Here is a 15,782-nt window from a genome sequence, read left to right as displayed (position 1 = left end):
TGACCTAGTACCAATTCCATACTTTAAAAAATGTATAGAGTCGGCACTTATTTTTTTTAAAATAATATTTAATAAAAGTCAAGAGCATAATAAAGAATATATGAGTGTGTATAAAAAATAAATAAGTAAATAAAATAGAAATCTGTATTTTTTTCTTTCACTAGCTACTTTTCAAACTAACAAAACTCACCTATGTCTTCCAAATTATCAATTGTGTTAGGTGAAAGCGAGACGACTCTAGAGAGAAAAAGAAGAAAGAAGAGAGGTGTTGGAGGAGGAGAGAGGCTCCACAGTCCACACCTCCCTCACTCAATGGTGCTTCTCTCCTAGTCCTTCTAGGGCTATGGAGATTTTTTATTTTCTCTCTGACTTAGATCCAGTGGAGCTTTTGTTTTCCTATTCATCTAGAACTATGGAGCTTTGGGTTTCCTAGTCCTTTCAGGGCTATGGAGCTTTGTTTTTTTTTTTTTTTTTTTTTTTAAGCAGAAAAGCTAATACGAGACGTCTCGTAAGCAAGCGGCATCTCCGTCCTTGTCATCGGCGAAAGTTTGGCTAAACTTTTTTCCTCTACATCTACTTTTGAGACCACATCTACGTTTTTCCGCCGGTTCTTACATGACACATACAGTTTCTCTTCTGACGTCGGCTTGTGTTAGGTGCTTTTTGTAGTTGTTTTTTTCTCTTTTTTTTTAAAGTAGTTTTTGAAAGTCTATATGTTAAATTTACAGATTTTATTAAACTTTTTATGACTTATTAGCTAAATCAACCTTCTTTTCATTGTTATGAATACTTTATTATTAAAGAGTGACTCAATCATATATCTTTTGTAATATCTATTTATTTATAAGCAGCATTCAAATCAAAATTTTCGAACTTAATGTAAAGTGTCCATATGCGTCTCTTCATTGAGCCTCTGCAAATTAATGAATCGTACCTCCGTAACAAAACTCATCGTTTCTGCATTCATTTACAAGCTTCCAAAAACGCACAATTCTAGTATAGTGGATGCCAATCTGCGTTCCCCGCTTTCCCAGCCCAATTTTGACTCACACGTGGCATCGGATTGCGTGCTTTGGTCTTCAACTCGCGCTTAACTCTTCGTTTGTTTGTTTTTTTTTCTTTTCTTCCAAATCTGAAATCTTACTTCTCGAATCTTGCTTCTTTCTTCTTCGGAAATCCACCGTATATCAGAGACATGTCGGGACTCCGTTGCCCATGTCTGATACCCCTTGCACAGAAAATCTCGCTATGGACCCTCCTCCCGACGAATCCCGCAACTGGCTGGCTCTGCCCCGGGACGTGACGTCGTCGATCCTGATGAGACTGGAGGTATTCGACATCCTGACGAGCGCGCAGATGGTGTGCTCGCAGTGGCACAACCTCTGCAAGGACCCGTCGATGTAGCGCGCCGTCCACATGCGCAAGCCCTTCACCTTCTGGGATTTCCAGTGCAGGGAGTTCCCGTACGACCTCGAGAGGATGTGCCGCCACGCGGTCGATCGCAGCTGCGGCCAGTTGGTCGATATCAACGTCGAGAACTTCGGCACCGACGAGCTCCTCAGGCACATCGCTGACAGGTATTTTCTTTTTACTTGATTAATATGTTTATGGTTAATTTTTAATATCGAGGGGCCTTTCTGTTGTACAATGTGATTGCTAGGAGCCTTGTGGTTATTTGGATTTTGGTAATTACTTCATGCAATTCTAGTTTATTGAGTTAGAGGTTTATGGTTTGTTGGCGAAGTTGAGATATTTGTATTTCTCTTGTCAATCAACAACATGGGCTTCACTCAACTCCTGTCATACCGAAATCAACAACACGGGTTTCTTACATTCTCTAACTGTGCTTTTTTGTGCTTGCGTTGATGCCCTTGCCTCTGTTCTTACTACCATCTTTCATGTTATCTATTCCAACTTAAGACTATCAAAACAAGTTTGTTTTAAACATTTGGATTGATGTGCTTTTTCCTCAAGTTGTACCTGGTTAGATAGAGGTTCTTAGCTTTCATGGTGTAAGGTGTTACATGTAAGCCTTTCTGCTAGCCTAGAGCATACTTAACGTGAATTTGATTGGAGGACGATGTAGTTTTGATGATCGTCAAATAATATTGAAAGCCTGCCTATCACATGTTCATTCAAGATTCTAACTAAAGCAACAGAAGCCGAATTCTTGAATGGTAGGCAATTACCTTTGAAAAAGAGTTGGAAGTTCTTCTTTTGATGAAAAATGCAGCTCATGATGGTGGAAATCCTCCACTCAAGTAATATTGAGGCATACTCTTATTTGTTGATGAAAAATTTGGTTAAATGGGGTTTTATTTTGTTATACACTTCTGTACTGTTATAGCTTTATTTACCCAAAAAATGAAAGGCTTGATGGGATCTATGATACAGTTCACTGTCTATGTTGTGGATTCAATCTCTTTATTCCAATAATGAGTTTGCCTCTTTGTTGATAACTGCTGGTTCATTTTTTCATTTCCTTTCATGGTATTTTAACAGTTCAAGTCAACCCAAACGCCTTCGACTTGTAAGATGCTACGACATTTCAGATGAGGGATTGAGCGAAGTGGCTGCAAAACTTTCATTACTAGAGGAGCTTGACATTTCGTACTCTTTATTGTCAAAAGAAGCTCTGGAAGCTGTGTGCCGCTGTTGCCCTCATTTGAAATCACTCAAATTTAACAATCGGTGGCAGAAGTATAGAGCGTGTGATGAGGAGGCACTTGTTATTGCAGAGAACTTGCCTGAATTGCGCCGCCTCCAGCTTTTCGGAAATAAGCTGACTAATGACGGCTTGCAGGCCATCCTTGATGGTTGTCCTCGCCTTGAATCACTTGACCTGCACCAATGTTTCAATGTCACTCTGACAGGGAATTTGGGAAGAAGATGTGCTGAACAAATTAAAGACTTACGGCGTCCCCATGATTCCACTATTGACTATGAATTTGATGCTTCTTTTGAATTCTTCAGTGACGATGAAGACTACTACGATGACAATGACTACGAATACTTTGAAGCCTACGATGACCCCGACTACTGAGATTTATACAGTTATCATGAGTTGGGCATATGTTGTGCAAATTTGTGAGTAAGACCTACCACATGGGTCCCACTTCAAGTGAGTAGAATTGTGTAATTGTTGTGTATGGTTGTTGTGCAAGAATTAACTCTCGGTAGAATAATGATGTGGTATGTAACATTACTAATGATTAATATTTAAGACAAGTTTAAATTGTTTTTAAATTTCATGTGAATAAATTACACTTGAAGAAGTCTTCAAATCAAAATTTCTTTCACACGTTACTCTATCACTATAACAGTACGTTACAACTCTTTAAGTGAATTATTTTGTTGTGAAACCTTCTAAATATCTTAAAATATGAGTAAAATATTGGGCAATAAATATTGGATTAATAGAAAAATGAAAAAAAAAAATGTTGATTTGATAAATTTTAACCATTTAATTTAAAATAATAATTAAAATTTGAAGAACTATACATGATACAATTTCCTAAGAATGAGTGATACACATATTCTCATTTGTTTAGTTTTAAATACTCACTCCCTGAAATGTTTTTAACCCGTGTAATTTTCATTGTCACGTCAATAAGTTAACATTGTTAGTTAATAGTACGTACACTACAAAAATTTTGCTCATTAGCGTTAACTCTTAGTGGACGCTAAAAGTCCAAAAGTCGATGCTAATGAGTATTTGCGTCGACTTTTGGACGCTAATAAGCCGACGCTAAAAGCCCGACGCTGATGCTCATCAGTCGATCATCAGCGTCGACTCAAGGGTCGACGCTGATGATAGACTATATGTCGACGCTAATGCTATATGTGGTAAATGCTAAAACTTATACTACATATACCATGTTTCGATGCTGATATACTAAAAATAAAATAAATAAATAAACATAATAGTAGACCATTAGCGTCGACCCAGTCGACACTAATACCCTAAAAATAAAAAAAAATAAAAAAAAAATTAATTGGCCATTAGTGTCGACTGGGTCGACGCTAATACCCTAAAAACATTTTAATTTTTTTTTTTTTTTTTTTTTTTAATACGCCTCTAGTAGTTTGTACACATATTTCATAATTTATACACAAGAAAAAAAATGATAAAACATACAAATAGATGAAAACTTAATACAATTCAAGCTTAGTGAGAAGCTAACCATAATCCAACAGTAAATCCTGATGGACCATGTCAACCAACCTAAGAAAGGATAAGACAAAAATCATACAAAAAGTTAGCCAAAAATGATAGAATCATGATTCTGACAGCATCAAAATGATTACATGCATGCGTTGCAGTATACCAACAAATTCCCTAGTGTTCATTATTTCTTCAAATATTTCTTTGTTTTGTTGTGTCATCAGAGAACAAAGTACGTAGTAGTATTGTTTGTATTAGCATCATGACTAGGGTCCAAGGCCACCAAATCAAATTCATAGTTCAAAATGTTCTTCCCCGCAAGTCCAAGCTAGCTGCATATATGCCAACATGATCATATGAATGAACATTTCAATATTGGTCTAGGGAGAGATAAGCTAGCTATGAGTAAAACTTTCAAGAAAGTGTACTAGTGATATCTAGCACGTACAAGAAGGTGGTCACTTGATCGAACGGAAGAGTGATATACATGGACAAGCCCCTATATATGCATTTTTCCTAGTTACTGAAAAGCCGTGAGCTACAGAATAAGAGCCTCATATAAAGATGTTAACAGTCTAAGATTGTATCATTTCTGTACCATAAAGGATCACTCCTGGCTCTTTGCATTTGCTGCAGGGGCGGAGCTATCCCTGCCCCCCAAGGCAGGGGTTTCTCCCCCAAAAATAAAAAATTAAAATTTTACCCCTAAATTTGTTTATTTTTTTAGTTTTGGCCCCTTCAAATTATTTTTTTTTCAATTTGACCCTCCCAAATTCTAAATCCTAGCTCCGCCCCTAATTTGCTGTGTATATAAAAATTCCCAGCATTTATTAGTGACTATCAATATATCGTGGACATGCATCTAGGTTGCAAGCAGAAAAGGCATATGAACATAGTCATGTAAAACAAACCATGTGCCTTCTTCTCCGCGCGTGTCCACAAGTTTAATAGCTCATTCGTAAAAATACAAGTAAAATATTGAGCAATAAATTTTGGATTGATAAAAGAAAAATGAACAAAAAATTGCTGATTTGATAAATTTTAACCATTTAATTTAAAATAATAATTAAAATTTGAAGAACTATACATGATACAATTTCCTAAGAATGAATGCTCCATATTTTATCGGTTGTTTAGTTTTACTCACTCCATGCCATGACTTGCTTTTAATTGTTATTTTCACCGTAGTAAGTGAGTACTATTAGTTAACGGTACGTAAGGATCCTGATCCGCATGAAAACACACGCTCTAACTTGCTCTTAGTAGTAATTTTTACTATCACGTTAAAAATTGAACATTTAACTGTACTCAAGGATTATGATCCGCATGAAACTTCAAAATTGACATTAAATTGGCAGGAAATCCAAATTTAAAAGAAAGCAAAGTAGAATATTACTAATCGATCTAAATGTATAGTTCCTTTAATTAAGATGAGTTCGCGCGGTTGAATTTGGATCATTTTAAGAAAAAAGATCACCACATTAATAGTGAGAGAAAAGATTAAGTTAAGACCTTTAATTGAAATCAGTAGCAGCACTGCAGCCTTGTTGACTTTATGTCATAATGAACTCTTCTTTTATCTTTTATTTTTTATTTTTTTTTGGAAAACCCAATAAAATAGACCTTCAGCACAATGGGGCAGGCCTACACAACCACCTAAAATAATTTTACAAATACTTTTCAGACGTAGCCCACGTAAGCCTAGGGCTCATAGTCTCACTCTCACTAGGCACAAAGTTTTGGTGCACGCACACCTCACGTGACCCCGCTCTATTTCTTTTGAACATTTCAAACGCGTAGTATTATTATTATTATAATTACTATTATTTAATTAACAAGGTTAAATACTATTTGAGGTTTAAATTTTTTTAAATTTAATACTTGAGTTTTCATTTATTTTATATGTAATATTTGAGTTTAAGGATAAAATTTATTTTGGTACTTCTGTTACATACTTACATTTCCATCTAAATATTAACGGTCTGTCACGTGGCAACTTCTATAGTAGCTAAGGAGGGTGGCTGAGCTACCCCTCTTCTTCTTCTTTTTTTTATTTTTATTTTTTATCTTTTTTTTTCAATTTGTATTATTTTATTATTTTTATATAATTTTTAAAGATTTTTTTTTATATAGTGCCACTTGTCAAACTCAGCGGTTGACACATGGCAGACCCTTAATATTTGGACGGAAAATTTAACAGAAATATCAAAGTTGTTTTTACCCTTCAACTCAGATACCACTTATGAAATAAATGAAAACTCAAGTATTAAATTTAAAAAAAGCTTAAAACTCAGATACCAATAAAGTATTTAATCCTAATTAATAAATCGGATAGGTAGGAGCACGTGCAATGTCCTCTTTGGCTAAGAGAGATGGAAGTGCTGCAAGAGGAAGAAGAAGATGAGGATATTGGGAAATGTGTGTACGGGAGGAAAATGGAGAGAGCCATGTGTATGTTTTTGGATTATAACAAGGAAAAAATGTATCCTTAGTCTATGTAGTTAGCCTAAATTACAAATCACTCCCTTTAAATCAAGATTAATTCAGAGATCCATGTAGTTGGCTTAAATCCAATCGCTCTCCAGAGTTCACTCGAACCCGTTTTATCAGCCCTAGTTATAAATAGATGGTGACCTATTGACTTTGCTACTTTGGTTTAAGCAATCAAAGCAGATTCTTATTTAATATTATTAATTTTGAAGAATTATTTCAAGAATGAAATGTTGGAGAATTAAGTTTTTAGGAGAATTAAATTATATTAATGTTTTTTATTATTATAATTAACGACCTTAATTAAAAAAATATTAACTAGAAGTATGCCTTTAAATATTTATTATTAATATTCATTAATTTAAAGCCTGCAGTAATTGCCTAATTCATACATTAAAAAATGTGTAGAGTCAATGTTAATTCTTTAAAAAATAATATTAAAAAAAAATGCAAGAGTATAAAAAATAGTATACTTACATGTGTATAAAAAAAAAAAAAAAAAAAAAAAAGGTAAAATTTTGTATGTTTTCGATAGCTAAATTCAAAACTCATAATTCTACATTTATTTAACAAGCTTTCCCAGCCCATCTTTGACTCACACGTGGCCTTGGATTGTGTGCTTTGACAGCTTCGTCCTCAACTCAAGCTTGACTCTTCATTTTTTCACGAGAAATGCTAAACGTGAGCCTTTTGTCCGTCTCTTTCTAGCGTGACACTGAAAAATTTATTAAAAAAATGAAATAATTTGGGAAACATTTGGGATACTGAATATTCACTGCACCATTACAAATTTTCTCCCCCCAAATTTTCTCCCCTCTCTCTTTCCCTAAAATCTCCTTCCCCATTTTCTGGCCATCTCCATCTTTTTTGATTGATTTCCAGCAGAGGCGTGCCCCCATTTTCCGGCCAATTTCCAGCAAAACCCGGTTTGCTGGAGACCGGGTTCGACAGAGAGAGGCATCGGCGTCAGATCTAGGCGGCCGGTCTGTGCTGGGTTCGAGAGATCGAGAGAGCTGGGCGGGTGGGTCGTAGAGAAACCCAGTCGATCTGGGCGGCGTCGAAGATCCGGTGCCCGTCTGTGAGAGAGCTGGGCGTCGGTAGGTGGGCCAGCAGGATCTGGGTGGCCGGCCTGTGCTGGGTTCGAGAGATAGTGAGAGCTGGGACGGCCGGTAGAGCTGGATGTCGGATCTACTGGTTTTGAGGTACTCTGAGGGAGAGAGAGCGTTGTCGGCGTCGGCAAGGGCGTCGGATTTCTGGTCGGTAGGGGAGGCGACGGTGGAGAGGGGAGGATTTGGTCGGTGGGGGAGGGGACAGTGGAGAGGGGGAGAAAAATGAACCTAAATGAACCTTGCGTTTTCAAGCTTTCTTGTTTTTTTTTTTAAAAAAAAAACGAAAAACAATTACACGTGGAAAAAAGACGGAAGAGGGACGGACAAAAGGCGCATGTGTAGAAGCTCTCTTTTTCACTATTTTATTCTTACTTCTCGAATTGTTCGGACAACGTACGTTGCCCATGTCTAATTTACACAGAAAATCTCGCGATGGACCCTTCTCCTGACCCTGCAGACGAATTCCGCAACTGGCTGGCTCTGCCCCGGGACGTGACGGCGTCGATCTTGATGAGACTGGAGGCATTCGATATCCTGACGAGCGCGCAGATGGTGTGCTCGCCGTGGCACAACCTCTGCAAGGACCCGTCGATGGGGCGCGCCATCCACATGAGCGGACCCGTCGATGGGGCGCGCCATCCACATGAGCAACCCCGTCACCCTCTGGGACTGCCCGTACGACCTCGAGAAGATGTGCCGCCACACCGTCAATCGCAGCTGCGGCCAATTGGTCGATATCAACGTCAAGAACTTCGGCACCGACGAGCTCCTCAGGCACATTAGTTTTAGACTAATAGCCAAGACCCTAGTTTTAACTTCCCATGTAATTCTAGATATGATCTTTTCATCGGTCCATGAAGTTTTACCATGGAGCAAAGACAGATTTTGTGCTTTCCTTTCAACCTTGGGTTTTCTTGGAGTTTTTTCTCAAATGAAAGGAACAGTTCCTGCGTTCCTCACTGGACTTGATTTCACTCTCATTTTATCTCTCTCTCTCTCTCTCTCTCTCTCTCTCTCTCTCTCTCTCTCTCTCTCTCTCTCTCTCTCTCTCTCTCTCTCTCTCTCTCTCTCTCTCTCTCTCTCTCTCTCTCTCTCTCTCTCTCTCTCTCTCTCTCTCTCTCTCTCTCTCTCTCTCTCTCTCTCTCTCTCTCTCTCTCTGCGTGTATATTTGATTTGGGTTTTTTCGGTTATGATGTTTTGGTTGGGGGTGATCTTTTGGTTGGTTTTTTTGTTATGATTTTATCCCATGGAAGATCTTGTGTTGGAAAATTTTTACTTGTTGAAAATTTTCTCTGCTTGTAGGTAGTTTTGTCTATAAGAAAGATCTTTTACTGTGAGTCTAAAGGAAAGCAAGTCACAAAATGAGACTATCCTTTGACCTTTTTTGTCGTTTTAGACTAACAGCATCCATGTGGTAGTGTAAGCCGAATCCGAAAACCAATGGGTTGTTTGCTGGGTTTTGGGTCGAGTGTGATTATGAGCAACTTTTAGGTGGGTGAATAAGATTGCCTTTTGTTAGCCTTTTGCTGTCGGGTTTTTTTTTTTTTTTTTTTTTCGACATGTCCACGTAAGAGAAGGGAATGGAGATTCGAAATAGTGACATCTGCTTCATGAGGCGTGGTTTCCAGTCAATTGAGCTACTCTTTGGGGACTTGTTGTCGTTTTAAACTAACAGCATCTATGCACTTGTTTGCACTACCGCATAGAAGTCAAATCTTTCTTCCTAAACTACAAAAAAAATGTCAGTGTTTTCAAGACTAATAAAAAGACAAAAATGTTATTTTAAATTCAAAAAATAAAACAAAATAAAGAAAAAAAAATGAAAAATAAAAAGATTATAAAATAAAAAGAAAAAAAAAAACGAAAAGTGTTTTTTTTTTCTCATAATTTTTTTTTAATTTTTTAATATAATTTTGAGAGTTTTTATAATTTTATGAAAGGTATTTTTGTCATTAAGGGAGATATTGACATTTTTTTTGTAATTTAAGAAGGGAATATTGATACAATTAGTAGTTTGGAAGGGTCTTTAACAATGAAGTGATAGTTTAAGCAGATGTCTTTGCTTTGGTTCTCTTACTTGTAAAGTCCTCCGTGTATCTAGTTTATCTCATAATTATTTATATTTCTTTGTGCAAAATCTAAACCCTTTTGTGTTTATAAATAGATGATGACCTATTGACTTTGCTGCTTTGGTTTAAGCAATCAAATCAGATTCTCAATTCTCATTCAATTGACGTATCAGTATTGAAAATTTTCATAGGATTTGATTTCTACACTATACTAGCACCAAGTACTGCACAACACCCTCTCACACGGGAGTGGGCCCCACACACTAGTCCCCGCCCCATGTGAGGATGTGTTGTGCATTTGTTGTGGTGGTGTTGTAATCTATCATTTTTCAATTTTCATTACTTAGCAATTATTTCGTGTGACAGTTGACTCGTTGTGAACGGTTAGATGTAAAGCAGGGCTAATATTCTACCATTTGAAAATCTCAAATTTGGAAGAAATTTGCGGGGATTCTAATCTAGACCCATAAACTTTAAATCCTGGTTATGAATTCGAAATAGAGTGGATGATTGTCTCTTCAGTAATGAGTTGTTGAAAAATAATAAAATTTTAGAACAAGATAATAATTCAAATTTAAATAAAACTTGAATAGGAAAATAGAGAAAAAAAAATCGAAACTTATGAAGAGAAGTTTATAATTGAATAAAATATTTTGAAAACTTTCTATCTTAGCATCTAATTTTCTTTTCTTTTCTTTTCTTTTTTTTTTTTTTTTAAAAAAACGCTGGACTTGTGTATCATAATTTCTATCTTTTTAATGTTTGGAATAAAGTATATATTATTAGTATTGAATGTTAAAGCAATCCATGTCTCTTGCAAATGATCAAATTGGCAGTTCAGATCAAAATTTATTGCTATCCCTTTGAATTTTGATTGGGATTTTGGCTGCTCAATACTAATAATATGCCCAAAAAATCTCTAACAAGTAATTGAATATTATTATTATTATTATTTTCATTCTTTCTATTATTTCTAAGAATAGAACATTTAAAGTTGGAGAATGAGTTTCATTTAAGAGTGTTGTTAATATTAGGGTTAATACATTTTTGCCCCTTGTGGTTTAACGCTTTTATTTTTTGTCCCATGTGGTTTATTTCCTATTGTAGATGGTACATCGTTTATGGTTAAAGATGGAAATGATACTTCTATCCAAACTTCCATCCAAAAATTTGATGGAAGTCCACGTCAATACATCTCAGAAGCTGACACGTGTCCTATACATTAATTTTATTTTTTAAAAAATTAAACTTAAAAAAAAATTAAAAAAGGAAAAAAAAAAAAAAAAAAAATAGAGGAGGAGTGGCTCGATGCTCGAGCCATCCCTTTGGGTAAAATGGGGTGGCCGGCCATTTCGGCAAGGGGGTGGGACGCATTGCGGAAGAATGATATCGGAAGTGGTGGAATTTTACTATAATTGGGAAGGGCTGAGAATTACTCTACTTTTCAAACTAACAAAACTCATCGTTTTTACATTTATTTACAAGCTTCCCAAAACGCGCACTTCAGGACTTCTAGTCTAGTGGATGCCTTTCCCAGCCCATCCCCAACTCACACGAGTGACGAGGCCTCAGGTTGCGTGCTTTGGCTTCAACTCGAATCTTGTTTCTTTCTTCTTCGGAAATTCACCCTATATCAGAGACATGTCGGGACTTCGTTGCCCATGTCTGATACCCCTTGCACAGAAAATCTCGCAATGGACCCTCCTCCTGACGAATTCCGCAACTGGCTGGCTCTGCCCCGGGACGTGACGGCGTCGATCCTTATGAGACTGGAGGCATTCGAGATCCTGACGAGCGCGCAGAAGGTGTGCTCGCCGTGGCACAACCTCTGCAAGGACCCGTCGATGTGGCGCGCTGTCCACATGCGCAACCCCGTCACCCTCTGGGAGTTCCCGTACGTTCTCGAGAAGATGTGTCGCCACGCCGTCGATCGCAGCTGCGGCCAGTTGGTCGATATCTACGTCGAGAACTTCGGCACCGACGAGCTCCTCAGGCACATCGCTGACAGGTATTTTCTTTTTACTTGGTTGAGGGGCCTTTTTGTTGTACAATGTGATTGCTAGGAGCGTTGTGGCTATTTGGATTTTGGTAATTACTTCGTGCAATTCTAGTTTATTGACTTAGAGGTTTATGGTTTGTTGGTGAAGTTGAGATATTTGTATTTCTCTTGTCAATCAAAAACATGGGCTTCACTCAACTCTTGTCATACCGAAATCAACAACACCGGTTTCTTACATTGTCTAACTCTGCTTTTTTGTGCTTGCTTTGCTGCCCTTGCCTCTGTTCTTACTTCCATCTTTCATGTTATCTATTCCAACTTAAGACTATCAAAACAAGTTTGTTTGAAACATTTGGATTGATGTGCTTTATCCTATCACATGTTCATTCAAGATTCTAACTAAAGCAACAGAAACCGGATTCTTGAATGGTAGGCAATTACCTTTGAAAAAGAGTCGGAAGTTCTTCTTCTGATGAAAAATGCAGCTCATGATGTTGGAAATCCTCCACTCTAGTAATATTGAGGCATACTCTTATTTGGTGATGAAAAATTTGGTTAAATGGGGTTTTATTTTGTTATATACTTCTGTACTGTTAGAGCTTTATTTACCCAAAAAATGAAAGGCTAAATGGGATCTATGATACAGTTCACGGTCTATGTTGTGGATTGTGGATTCAATCTCTTTATTCCAATAATGAGTTTGCCTCTCTATTGATAGCTGCTGGTTCATTTTTGTCATTTCCTTTCATGGTATTTTAACAGTTCAAGTCAACTCAAACGCCTTCAACTTGTAAGATGCTATCACATTTCAGATAAGGGATTGAGTGAAGTGGCTGCAAAACTTCCATTACTAGAGGAGCTTGTCATTTCGTACTGTTTTTTGTCAAAAGAAGCTCTGGAAGCTGTGGGCCGCTGTTGCTCTCATTTGAAATCACTCAAATTCAACAGTCGGGAGCTGTGGCATTTAAAGTATGATGAGGAGGCACTTGCAATTGCACAGAACATGAGTGAATTGCGCCGCCTCCAGCTTTTCGGAAATAAGCTGACTAACGATGGCTTGCAGGCCATCCTTGATGGTTGTCCTCACCTGGAATCACTTGACTTGCGTGAATGTTTCAATGTCTCTCTGGCGGGGAATTTGGGAAAAAGATGTTCTGAACAAATTAAAGACTTGCGGCATCCACATGATTCCACTTATGACTACGACTACAAGAACGATGAACGCATATACATAGAATACTTCGAAGACTTAGATGACTTCGAAGTCTGTGATGGCCCCAACTATTGAGATTTTTATGATGGGGATTTTTATTTTAACTAGCTTAACTGAAATGACTCCTCTGTTGCACGCTGGCACTCTACTCTTGTCTCCCAATATTTTAAATGTTTAATTTTAGTGTTTGATTGACTTTATATGAGCCGTTAGATGCACTAATTTTAAATTTTGACGATATTTATATATTTTCATTTGAAATAGAGAGATTGTAGGCTTAAAATGCTCAAATTTTACATCTTATTTATAACTTCTTTGTTATATGTTCTACACATTTTAATTTATCTCCATTAAGCGAATTATCTTGATCTGGGAATATATTGTACAAATAATTAACGACCATAGTGTGAACAAACCCTAGCTAGGAGCTAATTTAAATCTCACTATATATTCCACTTCTACTAGTAGATGTTTGAGGGGGGCTAGTTCTCCTTGCTTTGATCTAGGGTCTAACTAGGTATCATAAGACTATCTTACTAGATAGACATGACATTGTTAGCTCATAATTTTTTTTTTTCTTTTTTTCCTGAGAAAAGTAACGTATTTCCCTCAAATTATTACTCTCAATGGCTCTTCAAACTATTAATTATGACAATGTTTCTCGTAGAATTCGGCTTCTATGCAGTAGTGCAACCTACTGCATGTTGTTAGTCTAAAACGATATCGTTTTAAACTAACAACAAATGGGTAACAAATGGCAGTCTCACTCTGTGACTTGACGCAGTTTGGGTAAAGTTCTTGACCAAGCTTGACATATTTTGAGGCCTAGCGAGGAAATTTTCTAGTTTTTACAAAGTTATATCATAGCTTTTGAACCTTTATCCCAATCCTGTAGTTCGACATTTGGAACCGTTGCAGGCGAAAGCATTGGGCCGATATGAAGCTGTTAATTCATGAGCTAGAGTTTGTGCTTTCCTCTCTCTCTCTCTCTCTCTCTCACTCTCCGTGTGTATTTTGATTTGGGTTTTTTTTTGGTTCTGATGTTTTAGTTGGTTCTTTGGTTCTGATTTTATCCTATCGAAGATCTTGTGTTGGAAAATTTTAACTCATTGATAATTTCTATACTTGTAAGGTGTTTTGTCTATACAAAAGATCATTTACTGCGAGTCTAAAGGAAAGCAAGTTATAAATGTGAGGCTGCCCTTTGTTGCCCTTTTGTTGTTAGTCTAAAACGATGTCATTTTAGACTAACAACATCTATACGGTAGTGCAAGCCGAATCCATAAGCCAATGGGTTGTTTGCTAGGTTTTAGGTTGAGTGTGATTTTGGGCAACTTTTCGGTGGATGAATAAGACTGCCTTTTATTAGCCTTTTGTTGTTAGTTTGAAATGATGTCGTTTTAGACTAACAACATATGTGGGCTAGTTTGCACTACCGCATAGAAGTGGAATCTTTCTTCCTAAATTATAAAAAAATGTCGGTGTCTCCAAGACCAAGATGAAAATGTGCATAAATGTTCTCAATAAGACAAAAATGTCATTTTAAATTCGAAAAATAAAACAAAATAAAAAGAAAGTTTTTTTTTAATATATATATATATATATATATATATTTTAATATAATTTTGAGAGTTTTTATAATTTTATGAAAGATATTTTTGTCATTAAGGGAAATATTGACATTTTTTTTTTTTTTTTTTGTAGTTTAGGAGAAGAACATTGATACAATTGGTAATTTGGAAGGGATATTGACAATAAAGTAATAGTTTGCACAAAATTAACAAATGTCTTTGCTTTGGTTCTCTTACTTGTAAGGTCCGCAGTGTATCTAGTTTATCTCATAATAATTTTTATATTTTTTTGTACAAAATCTAAACCCTTTTGTAGTTATAAATAGATGATGACCTATTGACTTTGCTGCTTTGATTTAAGCAATCAAAGCAGATTCTCAATTCTCACTCAATTAATGTACTAGAACTGGAAATTTTCATTACTTTAACATTTATTTGGTCTAACGTTGGATACATTCTGAACTGTTAGATGTAAAGCATGGGTAAGATTCAACATTTTGAGAATCTCAAATTTGAAAGAAATTTGAGGGGATCCTAATCTAGGTGCATAAACTTTAAATACTAGCTATGAATTTTAAAATAGAGTGGATCATTGTCCCTTGAGTAATGAGTTGTTGAAAAATAATAAAATTTTAGAATAAGATAATAATTCAAATTTGAATTAGACTTGAATAGAAAAATAGAGGAAACAAAATTTGACAGAGGTTCACGTCAACATCTAGCTGACACGTGTCTTATGTATTTTTTTTTAAAAAAAAAACCTTCAAAAAAAAATATTAAAAAATGAAAAATAAATAAATAGAGGAGGTGGCTCGAGGCTCGAGTCATACCTTTGGACAAAATTGACCTACTACCCCCATTTTAACAAGGAGTGGTTAAGGGGTGACTGAACCACCCTAAACAAACATTGTGGAAGGGTGAGATCGGAAGTGGTGGAAATTTACTATAATTGGAAAGGACCGAGAATTACTCTACTTTTCAAACTCACAAAACTCATCGTTTTTACATTTATTTACAAGCTTACCAAAACGCGCACTTTAGTACTTCTAGTCTAGTGGATGCCTTTAGCTGCGTTCCCCCGCTTTCCATCTTTGACTCACACGAGGCCTCGGATTCCGTGCTTTATTTGGCCTTCAACTCGCGCTTTACTCTTCGGTTTTTTGTGC

At 36.5% G+C, this 15,782-nt stretch overlaps 2 protein-coding genes across 3 annotated transcripts; both read left to right on the top strand.

The window, feature by feature from the left end:
- Nucleotides 1-1,140: 1,140 nt before the first annotated feature.
- LOC133869931 (putative F-box/LRR-repeat protein 23) lies at nt 1,141-3,062 on the top strand. The gene is made up of 2 exons (XM_062307025.1): nt 1,141-1,577; nt 2,503-3,062. The coding sequence occupies exons 1-2, from the start codon at nt 1,417-1,419 to the stop codon at nt 3,041-3,043; spliced, it is 702 nt and encodes a 233-aa protein (XP_062163009.1). The 5' UTR covers nt 1,141-1,416; the 3' UTR covers nt 3,044-3,062.
- Nucleotides 3,063-11,459: 8,397 nt separating this feature from the next.
- Nucleotides 11,460-13,228, top strand: LOC133869595 (putative F-box/LRR-repeat protein 23). 2 transcript variants are annotated; one of them, XM_062306630.1, is made up of 2 exons: nt 11,460-11,841; nt 12,628-13,228. In XM_062306630.1, exons 1-2 carry the CDS (start codon nt 11,495-11,497, stop codon nt 13,118-13,120), a joined length of 840 nt encoding a protein of 279 aa, XP_062162614.1. In that variant the 5' UTR covers nt 11,460-11,494; the 3' UTR covers nt 13,121-13,228. The 2 variants fall into 2 exon arrangements, with proteins under 2 accessions (XP_062162614.1, XP_062162613.1); XM_062306629.1 differs by having other exon boundaries at nt 11,461-11,841; nt 12,595-13,228.
- Nucleotides 13,229-15,782: the final 2,554 nt, after the last annotated feature.

The sequence above is a fragment of the Alnus glutinosa genome, chromosome 5 (assembly GCF_958979055.1).
Source record: "Alnus glutinosa chromosome 5, dhAlnGlut1.1, whole genome shotgun sequence".
Taxonomy (NCBI): Eukaryota; Viridiplantae; Streptophyta; class Magnoliopsida; order Fagales; family Betulaceae; genus Alnus; species Alnus glutinosa.
The sequence above is the reverse complement of the archived record's forward strand: the minus strand, read 5'-3'. Positions and strand labels throughout refer to the sequence as shown.